The 22,463-nt window shown below is 43.0% G+C and overlaps 1 protein-coding gene across 1 annotated transcript in view; it reads left to right on the forward strand.

The window, feature by feature from the left end:
* LOC120045821 (actin-binding LIM protein 1-like) overlaps positions 1 to 22,051 on the forward strand; it is a 134,005-nt gene extending 111,954 nt beyond the window's left edge. The window contains exons 12-22 of the mRNA XM_038990754.1: positions 1,736 to 1,783; positions 5,352 to 5,501; positions 6,801 to 6,809; positions 8,666 to 8,742; positions 9,660 to 9,774; positions 14,356 to 14,408; positions 14,584 to 14,644; positions 14,821 to 14,828; positions 15,472 to 15,546; positions 21,564 to 21,644; positions 21,827 to 22,051. Coding sequence (XP_038846682.1) covers positions 1,736 to 1,783; positions 5,352 to 5,501; positions 6,801 to 6,809; positions 8,666 to 8,742; positions 9,660 to 9,774; positions 14,356 to 14,408; positions 14,584 to 14,644; positions 14,821 to 14,828; positions 15,472 to 15,546; positions 21,564 to 21,644; positions 21,827 to 21,940 — 791 coding nt within the window. The 3' untranslated portion in view covers positions 21,941 to 22,051. The remainder of the gene's footprint in view (positions 1 to 1,735; positions 1,784 to 5,351; positions 5,502 to 6,800; positions 6,810 to 8,665; positions 8,743 to 9,659; positions 9,775 to 14,355; positions 14,409 to 14,583; positions 14,645 to 14,820; positions 14,829 to 15,471; positions 15,547 to 21,563; positions 21,645 to 21,826) is intronic.
* Positions 22,052 to 22,463: the final 412 nt, after the last annotated feature.

A 22,463-nucleotide genomic window follows, 5' to 3' on the forward strand; every position in this document is an offset into this window, starting at 1 on the left:
TGGAAGACGTATGAAGTGCATGTATACTGATATATATCAAGGACATTTATAGGCAGGCCCTAGAACAGAGCATCGATTTCAGATTTTCCACTTCCTGTCAGGAAGTTTGCTGCAAAATGAGTTCTGTTTTACTCACAGATATAATTCAAACGGTTTTAGAAACTAGAGAGTGTTTTCTATCCAATAGTAATAATAATATGCATATTGTACGAGCAAGAATTGAGTACGAGGCCGTTTGAAATGGGCACCTTTTATCTGGCTACTCAATACTGCCCCTGCAGCCCAAACAGGTTAATGATCAATGTCCATTATCTCTGGCTGCATGCTTTGGATAGGTATTGTATTACCTCATGGCTACAGGATGTAAATAGGGCTGTCATTACATTTCATCAGCCGGGGATTGTCATGCAAATAACTGGCAGTCTCACTGTATTTAAAAAAAAAAAAAATTAGTTGAACCTTTATTTAACTAGGCAAGTCAGTTAAGAACAAATTCTTATTTACAATGACAGTCTAACTGGGAACAGTGGGCTAACTGCATTGTTCAGGGGTAGAATTACATATTTTTACCTTGTCAGCTCGGGGATTCGATCCAGCAACCTTTCGGTTATTGGCCCAACACTCTAACCACTAGGCTACCTGCCGTGGATACACTAGGCTATGGTAATTGACCATTAATTTAACATAAACACATTTAGCATCTCCTGGCTTCCACGCAAGCCACTGATGCGGACCTTTGGTAATAAAATCCCTTGAGCCTTATTGCTTAAATAGAGCGCTGAGTACCAGGCCATTAGCGACTTGCAGTTAGAAAGTTTGGTAGGCTACTAATGACCATCAGCGGCATCAGAGCGCAGATTTGGAGAAGCCTAGCTACCGTGACTAAACGGTCACATGGAATTTGACTGTAGTCATGGCTCGTGACCACCGATGTGGCGGTAATACGGTCACCGTAACAGCTCTAGATGTAACTGACCTCCATAGTGTGACTAACTGATTTGCTAACTCAGGATTATTCAATAATTCTCAAAATTAGATTACTCTTTCAATCTCCTTGCGTCCATTTTTATGCTTTATCCTAATCTCACATGCCAGACTTTACAGCTAAATGCAATAGTCCCTCGTCTGGCTCTGCGAGATTAGCTTTTTACAAATTTATGTTTTCCGTATCGTTGCCCTGCTTATGTTTTGTTCTTGGTTCTTCTCATTGGAGGCACTGATCCACATAGCGGGCGGAGCTCCCCTATACCCCAAAGGCCAGACAGCCGGCCTGTCACTCCGCCTCTCTCTCTGACCCCTAAACATTTCCACCTCCCAGGTAGGAGACACACGGAGCGCACCCTGTCACTGTCACTGCTACTGGTCACCTGAGATCTTTTATATCTCTCTCTCTCTCTCATCGCTCTCTCACTTCACTTTTGTCTACCACTTTTTCCATTTCAATAATGCTTTTGATTCAGTCCATTAAAGGATGCTGGCACTTAGTGTGCCCTTTTCACCAGTCACATCACGAATATAAGACTCTCTGTATAAAATAATAATTCATTTTAATTTCAATTTTAATGTAAATGCTGATGTTTATTGGTTTACAGTGTGTGATTGTGAAGACACCCTCCCTCTGTGGTATTTTTCATTAGTCATTTCACAATGCCCTCTGTGTCACAGGAAAAGTGTTTGATACGTATACATGAAATGTAAAAGACTGAGTTTTGTCTTTCTCCCTTTATCCTTTCAGATCAGGGGATCAACATTTACAGGAAACCACCCATCTACAAACAACACGGTACATTCACTCTCCGTGACCTGGTTTCACCAGCATTAACAGCATCATTATTGTTATGAATACTTATACTGATACTATTATTCCCAAATAGTGTCATGAGCCTCATTGGCTATAACAAATCGATAAGCTTAGCTTATTGATGCGCGGGTTGACTCATAACCCTCAGTCCCCGCGGTTATATCTGCGGGGCAGGTTTAGGGTCATGAAATACTGTGTGGATCAGCTGTTTGTTCACCCGCCCGCAATCCGACTATATGTGATAAAGTTAAAATCTGAGGCCCACACCTGACCCTTACCCGCTAGTATAGAAAATGTGGCTAAATGTAGGCTAAAAGCTGATAGTATCAACCACATAAAATATGTATCCAAGCCAAACTGACATTTTATCAAAAACATGTTGGGTCATTTTAACAGCTTTGACTTTCCTTAAAACTGGTCAAACTGTTGTAATTTGGAAATTTAGCACGAAAGATCTTTCCCATTTTTATTTTTTTTGTGCATTTTCTCTTCAGTCCCTATAAACATCTTTGCAAAAGTGAAAGAGAAAACAAACTTTACCGATGTCAACTAGATTGAAGCATTCATTCAAGCGATTTTTGACATAGGGTTTATTTAGTCTTCTAGGGCAAAAACGAATGACCGAAGAGAAGCTGCATGTATCTAATTATAGACAAGTTGACTAACAAATAGCCAACCAAAATGTTTGAAATTATAAGCAGAAACATGGGCCTATCTAAAAATGCCTGTCAAAAAAAAGTAAAGACATCTCTGACTGTACAATACATTTTCTATATTTACGGGTTAGGGTCGGGTGCAGGCCTCAGTTATTAACAATTTGCGGGCGGTGTGGGTGAACAAATACCTGACCCGCACATCACTATTAGCTATACAAAGCAGCACCTAACCTTTTAAAGGTATAGGGTCCTTTCAATTATGGTTTATTTGTTTGGATTGAAATCGTGTGATCACCACGTTGATCTCTGATTGTACACCACCTTACTGTAACCACCTCCAATGTCAATGTGTCAATACTGTTTGAAGTCTCTCTCTGACCAAACAATTCTGAACATTTTCTGAGCATCTAACGCCTAAGCAAAATATCAAGGCATGTGAGCCTACAGCATATCCAAAAATCTAAAAAGAAGTTCCAGGATGGAACTTAATTCCCTTCAATAATACTTAATCCTGACATGTTTTGAAGCCTGCTCCTTACCCACTAGTGGTGCTTTGACGAATGAGTATGCTCCGAAACACGTCACTAAATATTTAATGGAAATAAGGTCTAGATTTGATCAGATCCGCGCTAGCCGACCTCTGCATGGAGGTTGTTTTAATGGTGGCTGAGGTGGAACTGCGTTAGAGCTGTCAAATCAACAAACGGCTCCTTGCGTTACCTTATCATGGACACTGCCATTGGATACAGCGAAACCACATCCAGCTTTATATCAGACAAATCCCATGCAGCCGTGTTACAAGTTCAAACACTAAAATGCGCGATCTTCTATTGTCTACACCTCGATTACACTGATAAGTAAGTTATAAATCCCCCCCCATCCAAATTAACATGGAAACATGCATTAGCCTATCATTATTTCTATCATCAATAGAGCCTACACTTTATATTGCCCTGTATAACTTCTAACGCAGTAGGGATAATAAGGAAGGGAGTGGTTGATGACACACAAGAGCAGCCGCTCACCAACACCGCCAAAACATCCGCAATTCGGATGTCGGCCAACACGGGTTAACGCTCAATCTGATTGCATCGAGGCCTAAGTTGCCATCCTGAACCATCTTTCAAGATTTCCTTTTAACATTCCTAGGACGGAGCACCCCTTCAGCGGTGCACACTACAACTATCTACAGTGCATTTGGAAAGTATTCAGATCCCTTGACTTTATCCACATGTTGTTACGTTACAGCGAAAACAGAAAACATTTTTGGAAATGTATTAAAAATAAAATTCAGAAATACATTATTTACATAATTATTCAGACACTTTGCTATGAAATTTGAAATTGAGCTCAGGTGCATCTTGTTTCCATTGATTATCCTTGAGATGTTTCTACAACTTGATTGGAGTCCACCTGTGGTAAATTCAATTGATTGGACATAATGAAAGGCACACACCTGTCTATATAAGGCCCCACAGTTGACAGTGCATGTCAGAGCAAAAACAAAGCTATGAGGTCGAAGGAATTGTCCATAAAGCTCAGAGACAGAATTGTGTTGAGGCACAGATCTGGAGAAGGGTACCAAAAAATGTCTGCAGCATTGAAGGTACCCAAGAACACAGTGTCCTCCATCATTCTTAAATGGAAGACATTTGGAATCACCAAGACTCTTCCGAGAGCTGGCCTCCCAGCCTAACTGAGCAATCTGGGGAGAAGGGCCTTAGTCAGGGCGTTGACCAAGAACCCGACGGTCACTCTGATAGCGCTCCAGAGTTCCTCTGTGGAGATGGGAGAACCTTCCAGAAGGACAACCATCTCTGCAGCACTCCACCAATCAGGCCCAATCAGTGGCCAGACAGAAGCCACTCCTCAGTAAAGGGCACATGACAGCCCACTTGGAGTTTGCCAAAAGGCACTTAAATGACTCTCAGAACATGAGAAACAAAATTCTCTGGTCTGATGAAACCAAAATTGAACTCTTTGGCCTGAATGCCAAGCTTCACGTCTGGAGGAAACCTGTCACCATCCCTATGGTGAAGCATTGTGGTGGCATCATCATGCTGTGGGGATGTTTTTCAGCGGCATGGACTGGGAGAATATTCAGGATCGAGGGAAAGATGAACAGATCAAAGTACAGAGAGATCCTTGATGAAAACCTGCTCCAGAGCGCTCAGGACCACAGACTGGGGCGAATGTTCACCTTCCAACAGGAGAATGACCCTAAGCACACAGCCAAGACAATGCAGGAGTGGCTTTGGTACAAGTCTCTGAATGTGCTTGAGTGGCCCAGCCAGAGCCTGGACTTGAACCTGATCTAACATCACTGGAGAGACCTGAAAATAGCTCTGCAGCAAAGCTCCCCATCCAATCTTAGAGTTTGAGAGGATCTGCAGAGAAGAATTAGAGAAACTCCCCAAATACAGGTGTGCCAAGCTTCTAGCGTCATATCCAAGATGACTCGAGGCTGTAAACGCTGCCAAAGGTACTTCAACAAAGTACTGAATAAAGGGTCTGAATACTTATGTAAATGTGTTATATTATTTTATTTTTTATTATAAATCAGCAAATTGTATAAAAAACTGTTTTTGCTGTCATTATGGGGTATTGTGTGTAGATTGATGAGGGGGGAAAACAATTTAATCAATTTTAGAATAAGGCTGTAATGTAACAAAATGTGGAAAAAGTCAAGAGGTCTGACTACTTTCCGAATGCACTGTATACAATCTATGTACAATTCTGAGTAATAGGGGTAAGTGTAAGGTTGCGGGATTATTTTGATCTTTACCATGTAGAGATTGTCACACAACTTTTCAGACAGATGTTGAAATGTTCAGCTGTGTTTCAAAGGACTTACTCAGACACTGATAGTCCAGTTCCCCTGGTTACCAACCTAGATTCACCCGCACCAAAAAGAAAGTCTGCTGATGAAATCATCAGATCCGCTACGTTTCCTGCTGCCCATGTCCCCCCTCTGGATGACACATCACCGAGCAAGAGCGACCACTGGCCCCCCTGCGCTCTCTCCCGGGCCCTGGTTGCCTTAGGTACAGTAGGCTCCCTATGAGCATGCTTACACTGCCCTACCTCCCACCCCTTAGAGGCTCACTACCCCTTAGACATTTGTGGAGAACCAAGAGGATTTGATAGGTTTGAGCAATATGCCAATAGCTCACTCTGATAAACTAGGTGTAATTTCTGCCATATTCTCTCAGATTTCAACAAGTGTCTAGGATGTAGTGGTTGGGGTTCTTTATGAATAGGGCAGAATATCACTTTTATGCACTAGTAGCTTAAACCCACCACTACGTTTTATTGCATCCCTGCTCTCACTAGAATTTGACTCCAGAACACAGACTTTTACAATTATTTTTGCTGATGCTGAATAGTGTCTCCTTGAAAGGCTGTCATGTCACTTTTTGCTTACTAGATCTTCAGTTTTACTTTCGTTTACAGCTACCTATACAACCAATTGATTGATATACAGGTAATTACCAAAATAATGGAACCACTTTTAGTTTATTGATAGCAGGTGCTTCCACACAGGTGTGGTTCCTGAGTTAATTAAGACATTAACATCCCATCATGCTTAGGGTCATGTATAAAAATGCCCAGTTGCACATTATAATTGTTGTATTTTTTTGTTGTTGAAGGGGCTGTGTGTGTCTCAGTCACCAGATCTCAACCCAATTGAATACTTATGGTAAATTCTGGAGCGGTGCCTGCGTTTTCCACCACCATCAACCAAACACCAAATGATGGAATTTCTCATGGAAAAATGATGTAGCATCCCTCCAATAGAGTTCCTGACACTTGTAGAATCTATGCCAAGGCGCATTACAGCTGTTCTGGCGGCTCGTGGTGGCCCAACGCCCTATTAAGACACTTTATATTGGTGTTTCCTTTATTTTGGCAGTTACCTGTATCTACACCATTCACAAATGACTTGGACAGAGCTACTGTAACTGAGACTGGGCTCAAACTGACCTGTCTTCCTACACTGTGTTTTTCTGTGTATTAAACTAATAGTACAAAGCTCATCTTGTGAAGACTGTTGTAATGTTTGCATTAACATTCAGTGCAGCTGAGTAGTTGTACTGCCCTGGTGTTGTCTGTGTGTATGTCTAGTCAACGATGTCTCTCATTTGTGTTCTCCCACACTGCTGTTCTTCAATCCCACTGAAATGGATGGAAAGATAAATCCTACAGTACTTTTGTAAATCCATTTTAAAATCCTGGACAGTACTTTTGTGAATGTGATGACAGATGGAAGCATTCTATTATGCATTCTGTTGTAGTTTTGGACAGTCTCATTTTACTGTTTCTAGCACTGCTCCTCGGTCAAGATGTCCGTAGTTCACGCACAGTGATAAGTGTCATGCCCTGATCTGTTTCACCTGTCCTTGTGATTGTCTCCACCCCTCCAGGCGTCGCTGATTTTCCCTAATGTATTTATCCCTGTGTTTCCTGTCTCTCTGTGCCAGTTCCTCTTGTATGTTTCCAAGTCAACCAGCGGTTTTCCCGGTCTCCTGTTTTTTGCATTCTCCTTTTTCTAGTCCTCCCGGTTTTGACCCTAGCCTGTTTCTGGACTTTGTACCTACCTGCCTGACCTTTCTGCCTGCCTTGACCATGAGCCTGTCTGCCACTCTGTACCTCCTGGATTCTGATCTGGTTTTGACCTTTTGCCTGTCCACGACCATTCTCTTGCCTACCCCTTTGGATTAATAAACATTGTAAGACTCCAACCATCTGCATCCTGAGTCTGCATCTGGGTCTCGCTTCTTTCGATCCATGAACTCCTGGTAGACATGGTCTCTGATCGGGGTTCTCGTCTCAGCTCTGGAAGGCATTCTACACCCTTATTGGGTCATCGGCCAGCTTGTCATCCGTATTCCATCCCCAACCAATGGTCAGTCGGCGCGAGCCAACCAAGACCTGGAAACCACACTTAGATACCTAGTCTCAAACCAATCCCACTACCTGGAGCCAACTGGTCTGGGTGGTGTATGCCCGGAACACCCTTCGCTGTTCTGCCACGGGACTCTCCCCTTTCGAGTGCTCCATGGAGTATCAGCCTCCACTCTTCCCGGAACAAGAGCAGGAGGTCAGCGTACCCCTGACCCAGATGTTTGTCCGACACTGTCGACATACCTGGAGAAGAGCCAGGGCGGCTATTCTCAAGACCAACTCCAGGTATTGTCGACAAGCGGACCGTCGTCAGACCCCAGCTCCCCGCTACCGCATTGGGCAGAGGGTATGGCTTTCCACTCGGAACCTGCCCCTGCGGGTAGAGTCCCGCAAATTGTCTCCCCGGTTCATTGGTCCTTTTCCCATCTCCAGAGTCCTGAGTTCCACTGCTGTCTGTCTTTTTACCCCTTACCCTCCATATCCACCCTACCTTCCATTTGTCCAGAATTAAGCCTGTGTCTCACTGTCCTTTGTCTTCTGTTTCCAGGCCCATCCCGCCCCCCTGGGTAATTGATGGCCAGCCAGTGTATACAGTGAGACGCCTCCTGAAGGTTCGACCTCGGGGCAGGGATTTCCAGTACCTGGTTGACTGGGAGGGTTATGGCCTGGAGGAGAGGTGCTGGGTTCCTGCTAAAGAGATCTTGGACCCGGCCCTCATCGCCGATTTCCACCGCCGACACCCCGGTCAGCCAGGTATGCGCCCAGGTATGCGCCCAGGTAGGACGCCTGGTGGCGTCCCTGGGGAGGGGTACTTTCACTCCCTGATCGGTTTCACCTGTCTTTGTGATTGTCTCCACCCCCACCAGGTGTCGCTGATTTTGGCTAGTGTATTTATCCCTGTGTTTCCTGTCTCTCTGTGCCAGTTCCTCTTGTATGTTTCCAAGTCAACCAGCGGTTTTCCTGTTCTCCTGCTTTTTGCATTCTCCTTGTTCTAGTCCTTCCGTTTTTGACCCTTGCCTGTGTCTGGACTTTGTACCCGCCTGCCTGACCTTTCTGCCTGTCTGCCACTCTGTACCTCCTGGATTCTGATCTGGTTTTGACCTTTTGCCTGTCCACGACCATTCTCTTGCCTACCCTTTTGGATTAACAAACATTGTAAGACTCCAACCATCTGCCCCCTGAGTCTGCATCTGGGTCTCACCTTGTGCCTTGATAGATATGGACCTTTGTGTCGGTGTGTGCGTGCATGTTTTTTGTTGGCTTATTCGTGGGTTGTGTATGCTACTCCTAGGATCAGAAGGAGGAAGGAGACGGTCTAGGGAAGAGGAGGAAGAGGAGGCCCTGAAGAGAAAGCAGCTCCAGGAGGAGCATATCAACAAGGTTAGAGAAGGCACATTAATACACCTGTTCCCACAAACACACACTGGTCCAGTTATGCAGCTCTGCTCTACTATTGTACAGTATGTTTGTAAAACGTTATGCCTGCAGGTATAATGCTTAGAAGCATGATCAAGCCTTCATACTGTCTCATAATAATGTTTACACTACTTTATGTTTCAACATTTTAACTGACTCAAAATAGCTGGTATTTAGTAAGGATCATTATGAGATCAAAAAACATAAGATGGTCATACGTGCTCAGGACAAGTGTTACAGTGCGTTATAACTTGATCATAATGCATTATACCTACCGGTTTTAAAAAGGCACTGAACATGCCGTTTGGCATGTGTATTTGTCTGTTGCTCATTTGAAAATCGAGATTTCAGTCTTGGAGGTGTGTTTCCTGACCGATTCCGCGTTTGGTTAATGATCTTTCTCCCCCATGAGGCACTGTAGACGCAGAAGCTTATTTCACTTCCTCAAAATCCACAGAATGGACATCAAACTAAGGTGTTTGGGGCAGTATTTCTCAAATAAAAAATGTGCGATGATGTGTTGTCTTATGTAAACAAAGTCAGGCTGCTGGGCAGGTCTGTCTCTCTATCTATGCTATTGGATAGAGAGCAATCACCGCAGCTGTTCACCCCATCTTAGTGGGCAAATATAAATGTACGTCAAATCAAGACCCAACCTTCATTTACCCGTTGTGACACACGGATGTTCCAAACTCCATTTTAGACAAGACTGACTATGACCCAAATAATCCTATTTTCACTTTAGTACATTGTACACACTTAGAATAACTGTTTCTGACTCATATTGATGCCATGTAGGCTGTTTTCAAAAGGATTCATTGCTTTTTATAGACAGTTGCTCTTTAAGTTACATTTTACCATAATGTTCTGTGGGTCCACAGATCCAGTCTGGTTTGGGGAAGCTGATAATGAAGGAGGAGAATGAGAAGGAGCAGATCAGGGAACGCAGCCAATCAGCTCAGCGCTATGACCCCCAGCAGACCAACTGTGATGGAGGTATGTTCTAACCAACCTCACCATATAGTAACTAGCACATTGTTTAGAAGAACCACATCAAATGAGCTGTAAATTATGGTAGTTTTCATTAGGCACCAAATTGAAGAAAGCGATCAGAAGCGAATTGAAATAGTACCTCTATCTATAGAGTAGAGTCTTTATTATCCCTGAGGTGCAATCAATTTTGCAGCACGTAGTTAACAAAACACAATGAGCACATGACAATACATTTCCACAAAAACAAAACCAGTATTCACAGCAATATGCACACAATACTACTACAGCTTGTTTGAGGAAGCTGACAGCAGCTGGGATGACAGTTTAGACCTGTTAGTTTTAAACTTAGGGAGCCTGTATCTGCGCTCTGAGGGAAGCATTGTAAATTCATCAAATAAGGGATGCTGGGAGTCTGTCCGAATGGATTGCACCTTGAGTCTGACTTGTGCCTAACATGCTGACCATACCGCCCGCGTTAGTAAGTTTGCACACTTCAACGTGTGTCTGCGTAGCCAGGGACTAAAATAGATTATATTTTAGATTCTATGTTCTATTTTTGATGCTTGACTTGCTGAAAGTCCCATCTCCTCATTGGTTTTTAGGAGCATAAACTCATGTGGGTGATTAAAAGATGAAACGAGGTCCACACTCCGGTCCAGTTAGTACCGGTAATGCACCTTAAAGTTGGTTGCAAACCACCATATAAAGTCCACAAGAGAAGACCAAAGGAGGAGAGATTACTAGAAACTAACTAGGTGTCCCTTTTTATCTGTGGATTAATTTTCAAAGAAGAGAACATACGATTTTGTGTGACTTAAAATAGGTCCAAATTCAACAACGATCCAGAAAAAAAGCACCTAACAACAAGCTAGCTAGCTAAATGTCCATGAATGTTTCAACCTGTCACCAAATTAATATAGTTGGTTCAGAGTTCATTCATACCAATGATCCTGCTACTTTATTTCACAACGCCACTTCCAAGATGGAGTAGCAGTCGGACGTGTGTCTGTCTTGTCCCGTCCTGTCCCATGTATATATTGTTTTCTTCGTATATATTTTAATCTCACTTCCCATCTACGGACTGAATATACTCTCCTGCAACCAGGAATATACTCTCTCCTGCAACTCGCCTGACCCAATGTGGTACGGATCTGCTATTTTTATACTTTAGAACCGGAACCCCCTTTCAGCAGCTAGTAGTCAGTTAGCCACTGCTAGCGATCCTCACCGTTAACTCGGACATCAGCCAGCCTCAACCCGGTCAATTCCTGCCAGTATGCACAGCTCAATATCAACCCAGAGCATATCGGACTGCTTTTTCTCTAGCACATCTCCGGATTCCTACCGCAAGCTCTGAACCTTTACACCGGATCATCGCAGCTAGCTAGCTGCTATCCGAGTGGCTACTCCTGGCTAATGTCTCTGTCCCGAAGCAAGCACCAGTTAGCCTGGAGCTCGCCTCGAACTAGGCCCATCTCCCGGCTAGCCAAAGAGGTAAACCAGACAATTCTTGGGCTACAATTCCTATTTTGCCAATTGGCCTGGACCCTTTACTGCCGACACGGAGCCCCTGTCGACGTAACCGTCCGAGGTGGTCTCAACAGGCTCTTCTGTTGCGACGTCCCCGGCTGCCCATCTGCTATCCCCGGCCCGCTAGCTGTCTGAATCGCCATGTCTCCAGCTCGCCTAGCGTAGCAGCGACTACGGAATCTGGCTCCCTGACTCATCTAGTGCTACTCATTGAACACTATGATCACTCGGCTACACATGCCTCTCTAATGTCAAAATGCCTTGTCTATTGCTGTTTTGGTTAGTGATTATAATCTTATATCACTGTAGAGCCGCTAGCCTTGCCCAATATGCCTTAGACCTTTTGTTCCACCCCCTACACATGTGGTGATCTCACCTGGCTTAACTGGTGCCCCTAGAGACAAAACTTCTCATCGTCACTCAATGCCTAGGTTTACCAACACTGTACTCACATCCTACCATACCCTTGTCTGTACATTATGCCTTGAATCTACTCTTCCGTGCCCAGAAACCTGCTCCTTCTAGTCTCTGTTCCGAACGCACTAGACGACCAGTTCTTATAGCCTTTAGCCGTACCCTTATCCTACTCCTCCTCTGTTCCTATGCTGATGTATAGGTTAACCCAGGCCCTGCAGCCCCCAGCATCACTCCCATTCCCCAGGCACTCTCATTTTTTGACTAATGTAACCGTAAAAGCCTTGGTTTCATGCATGTTAACATTAGAAGCCTCCTCCCTAAATGTGTTTTATTCACTGCTTTAGCACACTCCGTCAACCCTGATTTCCTAGCCGTGGCTTAGGAAGGCCACAAAAAATCCATACATTTCCATCCCTAACTATATAATTTTCCGACAAGATAGAACTGCCAAAGGGGGCGGAATTGCAATCTACTGCAGAGAACTCTGCAAGCTGTCATACTATCCAGGTCTGTGCCCAAACAATTCGAGCTTCTGCTTTAAAAAATTCCACCTTTCCAGAAACAAGTCTCTCACCGTTGCCGCTTGTTATAGGCCCCCTTCAGCCCCCAAGCTGTCTTGGACACCATATGTGAATTGATCGAACCCATCTATCTTCAGTTTCAATAAGCATTTTTCTATGGTTGGCCATGCTTTCCACCTGGCTACCCCTACCCGGGCCAACAGCTCGGCACCCCCTGCAGAAACTTGTCCAAGCCCGCCCGCTTCTCCTTCACCCAAATCCAGACAGCTGATGTTCTAAAAGAGCTGCAAAATTTGGACCCCTACAAATCAGCTGGGCTAGACAATCTGGACCCTCTCTTTCTAAAATGATTCGCCAAAATTGTTCGAACCCCTATTACTAGCCTGTTCAACCTCTCCTTCGTATCGTATGAGATCACCAAAGATTGGAAGGCTGCCGCGGTCATCCTCTTCAAAGGGGGAAACACTCTAGACCCAAACTGTTAGACCTACAGTTGAAGTCGGAAGTTTACATACGCCTTAGCCAAATGCATTTAAACTCAGTTTTTCACCATTTCTGACATTTAATCCTAGTAAAAATTCCCTGTCTTAGGTCAGTTATGATCACTTTATATTAAAAATGTGAAACGTCAGCATAATCAGAGTGATTTATTTCAGCTTTTATTTCTTTCATCACATTCCCAGTGGGTCAGTTTACATACACTCAATTAGTATTTGGTAGCATTGCCTTGAAATTGTTTAACTTGGGTCAAATGCTTCGGGTAGCCTTCTACAAGCTTCCCAGAATAAGAGCTGGTGTACCCGAGTCAGATTTGTAGGCCTCCTGGCTCTCACACTTTTTCAGTTCTGCCCTCAAATTTTCTATGGGATTGAGGTCAGGGCTTTGTGATGGCCACTCCAATACCTTGACTTTGTTGTCCTTAAGCCATTTTGCCACAACTTTGGAAGTATGCTTGGAGTCATTGTCCATTTGCAACCAAGCTTTAACTTCCTGACTGATGTCTTGAGATGTTGCTTCAATATATCCACATAATTTTCCTACCTCATGATGCCATCTATTTTGAAGTGCACCAGTCCCTCCTGCAGCAAAGCACCCCCACAACATGATGCTGCCACCCCCATGCTTCATGGTTGGGATGGTGTTCTTCGGCTTGCAAGCCTCCCCCTTTTTCCTCCTAACATAACAATGGTCATTATGGCCAAACAGTTCTATTTTTGTTTCATCAGACCAGAGGACATTTCTCAAGTACAATCTTTGTCCCCATGTGCAGTTGTAAACCGTAGTCTGGCTTTTTCATGGCGGTTTTGGAGCAGTGGCTGCTTCCTTGCTGAGTGGCCTTTCAGGTTGTCGATATAGGACTCGTTTTACTGTGGATATAGATACTTTTCTTTTTCACTGCATTGGTGTCAGGGAGCTCCTCCGGAAATCAATAGCCATATCATTGGTTTTCTTGACATTAAGTTCTTAAAAGGAGCGGTCACCCCATCCAACATACTCCTCCACCACTGGGCCATGGCTCACCTCTTCATCCGGTTAAAGACTCCCGATAACCGAGTCATCTGCAAACGTAATGGGGTGTCTAGAGTCGTGATTACTCTGAAAATCATCAGTGCACAATACAAACAACAGAGGGAAAAGACATACCCCCAGGAGGATACTGTGCCGGATTGGGAACCGTTGACTCTCACCCTTTGAGTTCGGTTGGTTAAAGTCAATCAACCAGCTGACTACTGTACTGTATGTTAAAATCAAGATCAAAATTGGACAAACGCCTCTGCTTAGAGGTTGTATACAATTAACTTCAGAAGAGAAGTCAGCAGATAGTAGTCTGGCATTGGTCTTACTTCCCTCAAGATGTTTAAGGACCTAGTTAAGAAGAGTGATGGTTGCATCTTCCACCCAATCAACATAACAAACACAAATGTTTTGGTTTTCCGCCGCAAAACGTTTTGAAACCTTTTGATATGGTGTGCACCAATAAATACCATCCTGGTCAGATCCAACCTCAAAAGCAACCCTATCAAATAAACAGCATGAACCATTCAAACTATAGGACAGCCAAATCGATCTTAGATGTTTCATCGAAATTATGCTTACTGTAGTTTCAACTTTTCAGATGATTCCAAAACCTCATCGCTGCCTGGTTATGGACGGAATGGATTACATCGGGTAAGATCAGATGCTTCACATATCAGATATCACAACTATTTATTCACTCCAACAATAAAATCTAACTTATTGATTCATGTGGATGGTTTCCCCTTATAGGCTTTGATTGACAAAGTGCTGTTGATCATATTGTACACATGTGATCGCTGTTACAATACTGTCTCTGCCCCTACAGCCTCAGTCCACAGATTTCACTCCGTACAACAGCCATGGCAACATGTGTGGGGGAGGAAAAGGTGAGTGTTGCTCAACAAATACAGATTGTACCTTTAACTGATAATACTGTACATTGTAAATAAGCGACCCAATTATTGAGCAGTCAGATTTGGAAATAATGTAGTATTTCTTTCAGATTTAAATAGTACAGGAAAAACTAACTGAGTCTCATTTTCTGCCCCATGCTGTCTTGCAGAGTTTCAGGTATGTCGCTCATTTGCTTATCCACAAATATCTTTCATTATGCAATTTCATTTTGCATGCGTTTGCTCACTCTATACCCAGGATCGCAAACTTCATGTTATCCTGAATGTCAACCCACTCCTGCTAAATGCCTGCATCATTATTAGCTATCCCAAACCGTAGTGAATGCATTGCAGTGACCGCGCATGCTCTTGTCAAGGAACACATACAACATTGCTCAGACATGTTCAGTCTCACTGTGACTAGATGGAACCACTACTGTACATGCAACGTAGAATGATCTTTGTATCATTGCCTGTTTTATTGTTGCGAAATGTCTCCAGATGTCACTAAATGTCATTTATTTACATATTCAATTTTAAACTGTAACAGTCCTCTTGACTGTGAGGTCGAGGTGTCACAAGTGTAGGTAACCTAAGATGCTATTGATAGTATTTGTATTAAAAGAATGCCAATCTTTGAGTGCCGTGACCTACTACCGACAGACAAAAGTACTGCAGTGACCATAAGTACCAGTATGCTGCTCTATATGATAGGAATAAGATACAGTAGCTGGGATAGTAGTAGATAGCGATGGTAGATATATCTCGGTTCCATACCACTATATTACATGTGTGTGTGTACTGTATGTTCTATCCTGTAGCACATAAGGGATGGCAGTGCTGCAGTAACAAGAATGGACAGGGGAGTATCTATGCCTAATATGTTGGAAACAAAAGCAAGTATCTTTTTTTATTTTTTATATAATTTCTTTATAAAGATTTTGAATTTACCTGATGTATGTGCCCTATCCTTATTAGTATATTTGACTGACATTCCATTTTTTAAATGTATACTTTACTACAAAAATGTGTATGCTACAAAAACAAATATGCTGAGTCAGTAGAGAGAGCTTCAATTGAGCTTGGCACATCGGAACCACCGCACACATTGGGTGATATAATAGAAGGAATAGTGAGGTAAACCTCGGCACCTATAACAGGAGGTAGAGTTGAAGTCGGAAGTTTACATACACCTTAGCCAAATACATTTAAACTCAGTTTTTCACAATTCCTGACATTTAATCTGAGTAAAAAATCCCTGTCTTAGGTCAGTTAGGATCACCACTTTATATTAAGAATGTGAAATGTCAGAATAATAGTGGTGAATGATTTATTTCAGCTTTTATTTCTTTCACCACATTCCCAGTGGGTCAGAAGTTTACATACACTCAATTAGTATTTGGTAGCATTGCCTTTAAATTGCTTAACTTGGGTCAAACGTTTAGGGTAGCCTTCCACAAGCTTCCCACAATAAGTTGGGTGAATTTTGGCTCATTCCTCCTGACAGAGCTGGTGTAACTGAGTCAGGTTTGTAGGGCTCCTTGCTCGCACATGCTTTTTCAGTTCTTCCCACAAGTTGTGATGGCTTTGATGGCCACCCCAATACCTTGACTTTGTTGTCCTTAAGACATTTTGCCACAACTTTGTAAGTATGGTTGGGGTCATTGTCCATTTGGAAGACCCATTTGCGACCAAGCTTTAACTTCCTGACTGATGTCTTGAGATGTTTCTTCAATATATCCACATAATTTTCCTACCTCATGATGCCATCTATTTTGAAGTGCACCAGTCCCTCCTGCAACAAAGCACCCCCACAACATGATGCTGCCACCCCCATGCTTCATGGTTGGGATGATGTTCTCCGGCTTGTAAGCCTCCCCTTTTTTCCTCCAAACATAACGATGGTCATTATGGCCAAACAGTTCTATTTTTGTTTAATCAGACCAGAGGACATTTCTCCAAAAAGTACGATCTTTGTCCCCATGTGCAGTTGTTAACCGTAGTCTGGCTTTTTTTATGGTGGTTTTGGAGCAGTGGCTTCTTCCTTCCTGAGCGGCCAGGTTATGTCGATATAGGACTCGTTTTACTGTGGATATAGATACTTTTCTACTTGTTTCCTCCAGCATCTTCACAAGGACCTTTGCTGTTTTGGGATTGGTTTGCACTTTTCGCACCAATGTACGTTCATCTCTAGGACACAGAACGCGTCTCCTCCCTGAGCGGTATGGCGGCTGCGTGGTCCCATGGTGTTTATACTTGCGTACTATTGTTTGTACAGATGAATGTGGTACCTTCAGGCGTTTGGAAATTGCTCCCAAGGATGAACCAGACTTGTGGAGGTCTACAATTATTTTTCTGATGTCTTGGCTGATTTTCTTTTGATTTTCCCATGATGTCAAGCAAAGAGGCACTGAGTTTGAATGTAGGCCTTGAAATACATCCACAGGTACTCCTCCAATTGACTCAGGCTAATTGGCATCATTTATCAGAAGCTTCTAAAGCCATGACATTTTCTGGAATTTTCCAGCGGGACATCTGTTAACAACTTCCGGTGAAATTGGAAGATATCATGGATATTAAACATCTAGGTACATACAAGTGTCTTATGTCGGTTAAAAGCTTAAATTCTTGTTAATCTAACTGCATTGTCTGAATTACAATAGGCTTTACAGCGAAGGCATGCGATTGTTTGAGGACTGCACCCCATATCAAAATATTTTTCAACCAGCACAGGCTTCGTAAAACAACTAAATAAAGCACCTAAATATTCCCTCAGTTTTTGAAAATCTTCCTCTGATTTGCAATCCCAAGGGTCCCAGCTACAACATGCATGGTCGTTTTGTTAGATAAAATCCTTTATATCCCAAAAAGTCAGTTTAGTTGGCGCCATCGATTTGAGTAATCCACTCATTCAACGTGCAGAGAAAGGAATCCAAAAAGCTACCACTAAACTTTGCTAAAACAAGTCAAAATACGTTTCTATGCAATCCTCAGGTACCCTAAAATGTAATTAAACTATAATATTTCATACGGAAAGAAGTATGTTCAATAGAAAAGTAAAATTAGCAAGTGTGCGTCCTCTTCGTTGTGCGCGCACAGACTGATTTCCAACTTTGACTCCCAGTACCAAAACTAAAAATTCTTCATTGTTTGGGAAGAAACAAGCCTGAAAGCTTGAACAAAGACTGTTGACATCTAGTGGAAGCAATAGAAATTGCGATCTGGAAGCTGGATTTGCATGGGACCTATAGTTTTCCATTGAAAGTGATTGACTCTCCAAAAAAGAAAATCCTGGTTGGTTTTTCATTGGATTTCCTCCTACCATATCAATTGTGTGATAGTCTCATAAATTATTTTAACATTTCTACAAACTTCAAAGTGTGTTCTATCTAATGGTACCAATTATATGCATAGCCTGGCTTCTGGGCCTGACTAACAGGCAGTTTACTTTGGGAATGTCAGTCAGACAGGAAATGGAGAAAAATAGACCTTAGCCTGAAGAAGTTTAAAGGCACAGTCAACTCATTGTATGTAAACTTCTGACCCACCGCAATTATGACACAGTGAAGTAATCTGTCTGTAAACAATTGTTGGAAAAATTACTTGTGTCATGCACAAAGTAGATGTCCTAACCGACTTGCCAAAACTACAGTTAGTTAACAAGAAATTTGGAGTGGTTGAAAAATGAATTTTAATGACTCCAACCTAAGTGTATGTAAACTTCCGACTTCAACTGTATATGATTGGTGTCTCATATCACCACTAACTACCTACAGTATGCAGCTGGTAGTCAGTTCCTTCATGGGTTCCTGTAACCAAAGGCAGCCCCTCTAAAGTACTAAATCTCCCATGAGGCTATGGCTGTGCTGCAGTCTAGACAGGAGCTAGTGAACTGAGTCGTCTCTCGCTTAGCATGCCGGCTTCTCCATGCTCATTCGCACATGGCTTCAATACAGACTGTATGTAACATACAGTGGAAAATCCAACACCAAATGTGTCTTTGATACAACTTAATGAAGGAGAGACACCTTCATTGTTGGATTTTCATGGCTGGTTTGACTACTATGAGTTGATCAGATAGAGGGCGGGAAAAAAGCACAAATCCCTCCCCCTGTTGCTTATTAGAGCATTTCAGTAAGATCTTGCAAAACTCTTCCTCTAAATTTCAATCGATCTCATCTAGGTGTGTTTGTGTACTTTGCCTAACATACATTTGCTGTAAAGCCCACAGTATAGCTGCTTCCCAGGGCTTGGTCTATGACTTGACCATCTCATTTAAACAAATTGTTTAACACGTACTGTATCTATTTTGTAACTTACTTACCATTATTTTAGGGCCACAGTTCTTTGAAAATGTCGATCTGTAGCCTAATCTTGTCTAGTCAGATATTCCAACATGTTCAAATTTTAACTGATATACACCCCCCCCCCCCCCCCCCCCCCCCCCCCCCCCCCCCCCCCCCCCCCTTGCCCTCAGAACAGCCTTAATTCGTCAGGGCATGGACTATACAAGGTGTCAAAAGCATTCCACAGGGATGTTCGCTCATGTTGACTCCAATGCTTCCCACAGTTGTGTCAAGTTGGCTGGATATCCTTTGGTGGTGGACCATTCTTGATACACACGGGAAACTGTTGTGCGTGAAAAACCCAGCAGCGTTGCAGTTCTTGACACAAACCGGTGCGCCTGGCACCTACTATTCCCCGTTCAAAGACACTTAAATATGTTGTCTTGCCCATTTACCCTCTGAATGGCACACATACACAATCCATGTCTCAATTTTCTCAAGGCTTAAATACTTCTCTAACCTGTCTCATCCCCTTCATCTACACTGAAGGGGATTTAACAAGTGACCATCAATAATGGATCATAGCTTTCACCTGGATTCCCCTGTTCAGTCTATATCATGGAAAGAACAGGTGTTCTGAATGTTTTGTACACTCAGTGTAGATGTTTTGGTAATGAGAGCACTAATGCACGTACCTATACAACGATACTGGCGTCATGCACCTCCCTATCAACTGATACACTTATAGTTGAGCTCCCAGGGTCTATAGCCCCATCAGCCCTCACTCACAATCTCCTGTCACACTTGTTGTCCCTACCCAGTGTTCCCCTGTCTCAGACAAGACTATCAGTTTTGAACATGCTATAACTGTAAAAACAATGCCCTATCCAATCAAACTTGGATACCCGGTTTCTGTGGGATCTCAAATATGATAATGCGCTGTCTGCAGCGATGAATGTGTGGATTCATGTACTCAATAAAATAATTACAGCATAAGTATTCTTTCTTTCCCCTTTTTGGATATACAGTGCATTCAGAAAGTATTCAGACCCATTGACTCTTTCAAACTTTTGTTACGTTACAGCCTTATTGTAAAATTGATGAAATTGTTTTTTTCCCCCTCCTCAATCTAGGAAGCAATGACGAAGCAAAAACTGTTTTTTTTTGGCACTGATTACAGCCTCGAGTCTTCTTTGGAATGATGCTACAAGCTTGGCACACCTGTATTTGGGGAGTTTCTCCCGTTCTTCTCTGCAGATCATCTCAAGCTCTGAGGTTGGATGGGGAGCGTCGCTGCACAGCTATTTTCAGGTCTCTCCAGAGATGTTCGATCGGGTTCAATTCTGGGCTCTGGCTGGGCCACTCAAGCACATTCAGAAGCCACTCCTGCGTTGTCTTGGCTGTGTGCTTAGGGTTGTTGTCCTGTTGGAAGGTGAATCTTCGTCCCAGTCTGAGGTCCTGAGCGCTCTGGAGCAGGTTTTCATCAAGGATCTCTCTGTACTTTACTCCATTTCTTTGCCTCGATCCTGACTAGTCTCCAAGTCCCTGCCGCTGAAAAACATCCCCACAGCATGATACTGCCACCATCATGCTTCACCGTAGGGATGGTGCCAGGTTTCCTCCAGACGTGACGCTTTATATTCAGGCCAAAGAGTTCAATCTTGGTTTCATCAGACCAGAGAATTTTGTTTCTTATGGTTTGAGTCCTTTAGATGCCTTTTGGCAAACATCAAGCGGGCTGTCATGCTTTTTACTGAGGAGTGGCTTCCATCTGATTGGTTAAGTGCTGCAGAGATAGTTGTCCTTCTGGAAGGTTCTTCCATCTCCACAGAGGAGCTCTGGAGCCCTGTCAGAGTGACCATCAGGTTCTTGGTCACCTCCATGACCAAAGCCCTTCTCCCCTGATTGCTCAGTTTGGCCAGGCAGCCAGCTCTCGGGAAGAGTCTTGGTGGTTCCAAACTTCTTCCATTTAAGAATGATGGAGGCCACTGTGTTCTTGGGGACCTTCAATGCTGCAGGAATGTTTTGGTACCCTTCCCCAAATCTGTGCCTCGACACAATCCTGTCTCTGAGCTCTACGGACAATTCCTTCGACCTCATGGCTTGGTTTTTGCTCTGACATGCACTGTCAACTGTGGGACCTTATATAGACAGGTGTGTGCCTTTCCAAATCATGTCCAATCAATTGAATTTACCACAGGTGGACTCCAAGTTGTAGAAACATCTCAAGCATGATCATTGGAAACAGGATTACCTGAGCTCAATTTCGAGTCTCATAGCAAAGGGTCTGAATACTTATGTAAATAAGGTATTTATGTTTTATTTTTAATAAATGTGCAAGCATTTCAAAAAAACTGTTTTTGCTTTGTGGGGTATTTTGTGTGTAGATTGATGTGGAAAATGTTTTATTTAATCCATTTTAGAATAAGGCTGTTACAAAATGTGGAAAAAGTCAAGGGGTCGGGATACTTTCCGAATGCACTGTATCTTAAAACCTAGTATCCAGGTTTGATTGAATTGGGTCCTCAGTCCGTTTTGATGGCCCAAGAGGCCATCTTTCAACAGTCTCCTTTTGAAGCTTAATTCAGAATTGACATCCTTTACTGACGAGTGTCTCCCTTTTGAAGGTTGTACCATATGAAATGCTCATGATAACCAGTAGAGGGCGAGCTAAACTGCCCAGGGAGGTGGACAGAACAAGACTGGAGGTATCATTTGATTTCTGCATGTGTGTGCATGAATGCTACACAAATACTTAGCAAGGAAAGTACAGAATCCATAGATCCATATAGCTTCTTGAGTTTTTCAATGACCATATAGGAGCGGAAATGTTAACCACAACATCCCCCCCTTCCCCTCCTTCTTTTCTCAACCTCTCTTCTCACTCTAGCGCCACTTAGCCCCAGAAACGTTCTTTGACATCTTTGGGATGGAGATCCAGGAGTTTGACAGGCTTCCACTGTGGAAACGCAACAGCTTGAAAAAGAAGGCCAATCTCTTCTAGCAGTCAGAGCAGAATGCACTCATCCCATCCTTTCAGATAGCACTCTACTCTAACACTGTAACATAGATGTAAGATTTGTTTCGATTTTTGTCAACCTTTTTTTCTGACATGTTCAAGAAGGCAATGGACTCTCTTTTTTCACGATGCCTCCTCTACAGACTGAATACATGATTTAATTACTAATAGATACATTTGGAAGGCTACAAGGAAAGAAAATAAAACAATTTCTTCCATGTTCAAAAATGAGAAAGAATTAAGTCATGTTCTTTTTGACTGCTGCGCTTGTTTTAATTTCTGGCTTTGCTTTGAATGGAACTGCTTTCCTTGACCTGCTTGTTTCCTCATATTTGTTGCTGTTGATTCCTGTGGAACATTGTTAGTAGAATTTCATGGCACCATATGAAACATGATGTTCACATGCAAAAATGGAATGTCTGTCAGCTTCACATGTCAATGGTCAGCTTGCCTTCATTTGGGCTATCAAGGCAAATCAAATGTCTGTCTTCATCATGGGAAATATTGG

This window comes from Salvelinus namaycush, chromosome 4 (genome assembly GCF_016432855.1).
Source record: "Salvelinus namaycush isolate Seneca chromosome 4, SaNama_1.0, whole genome shotgun sequence".
Lineage (NCBI taxonomy): Eukaryota > Metazoa > Chordata > Actinopteri > Salmoniformes > Salmonidae > Salvelinus > Salvelinus namaycush.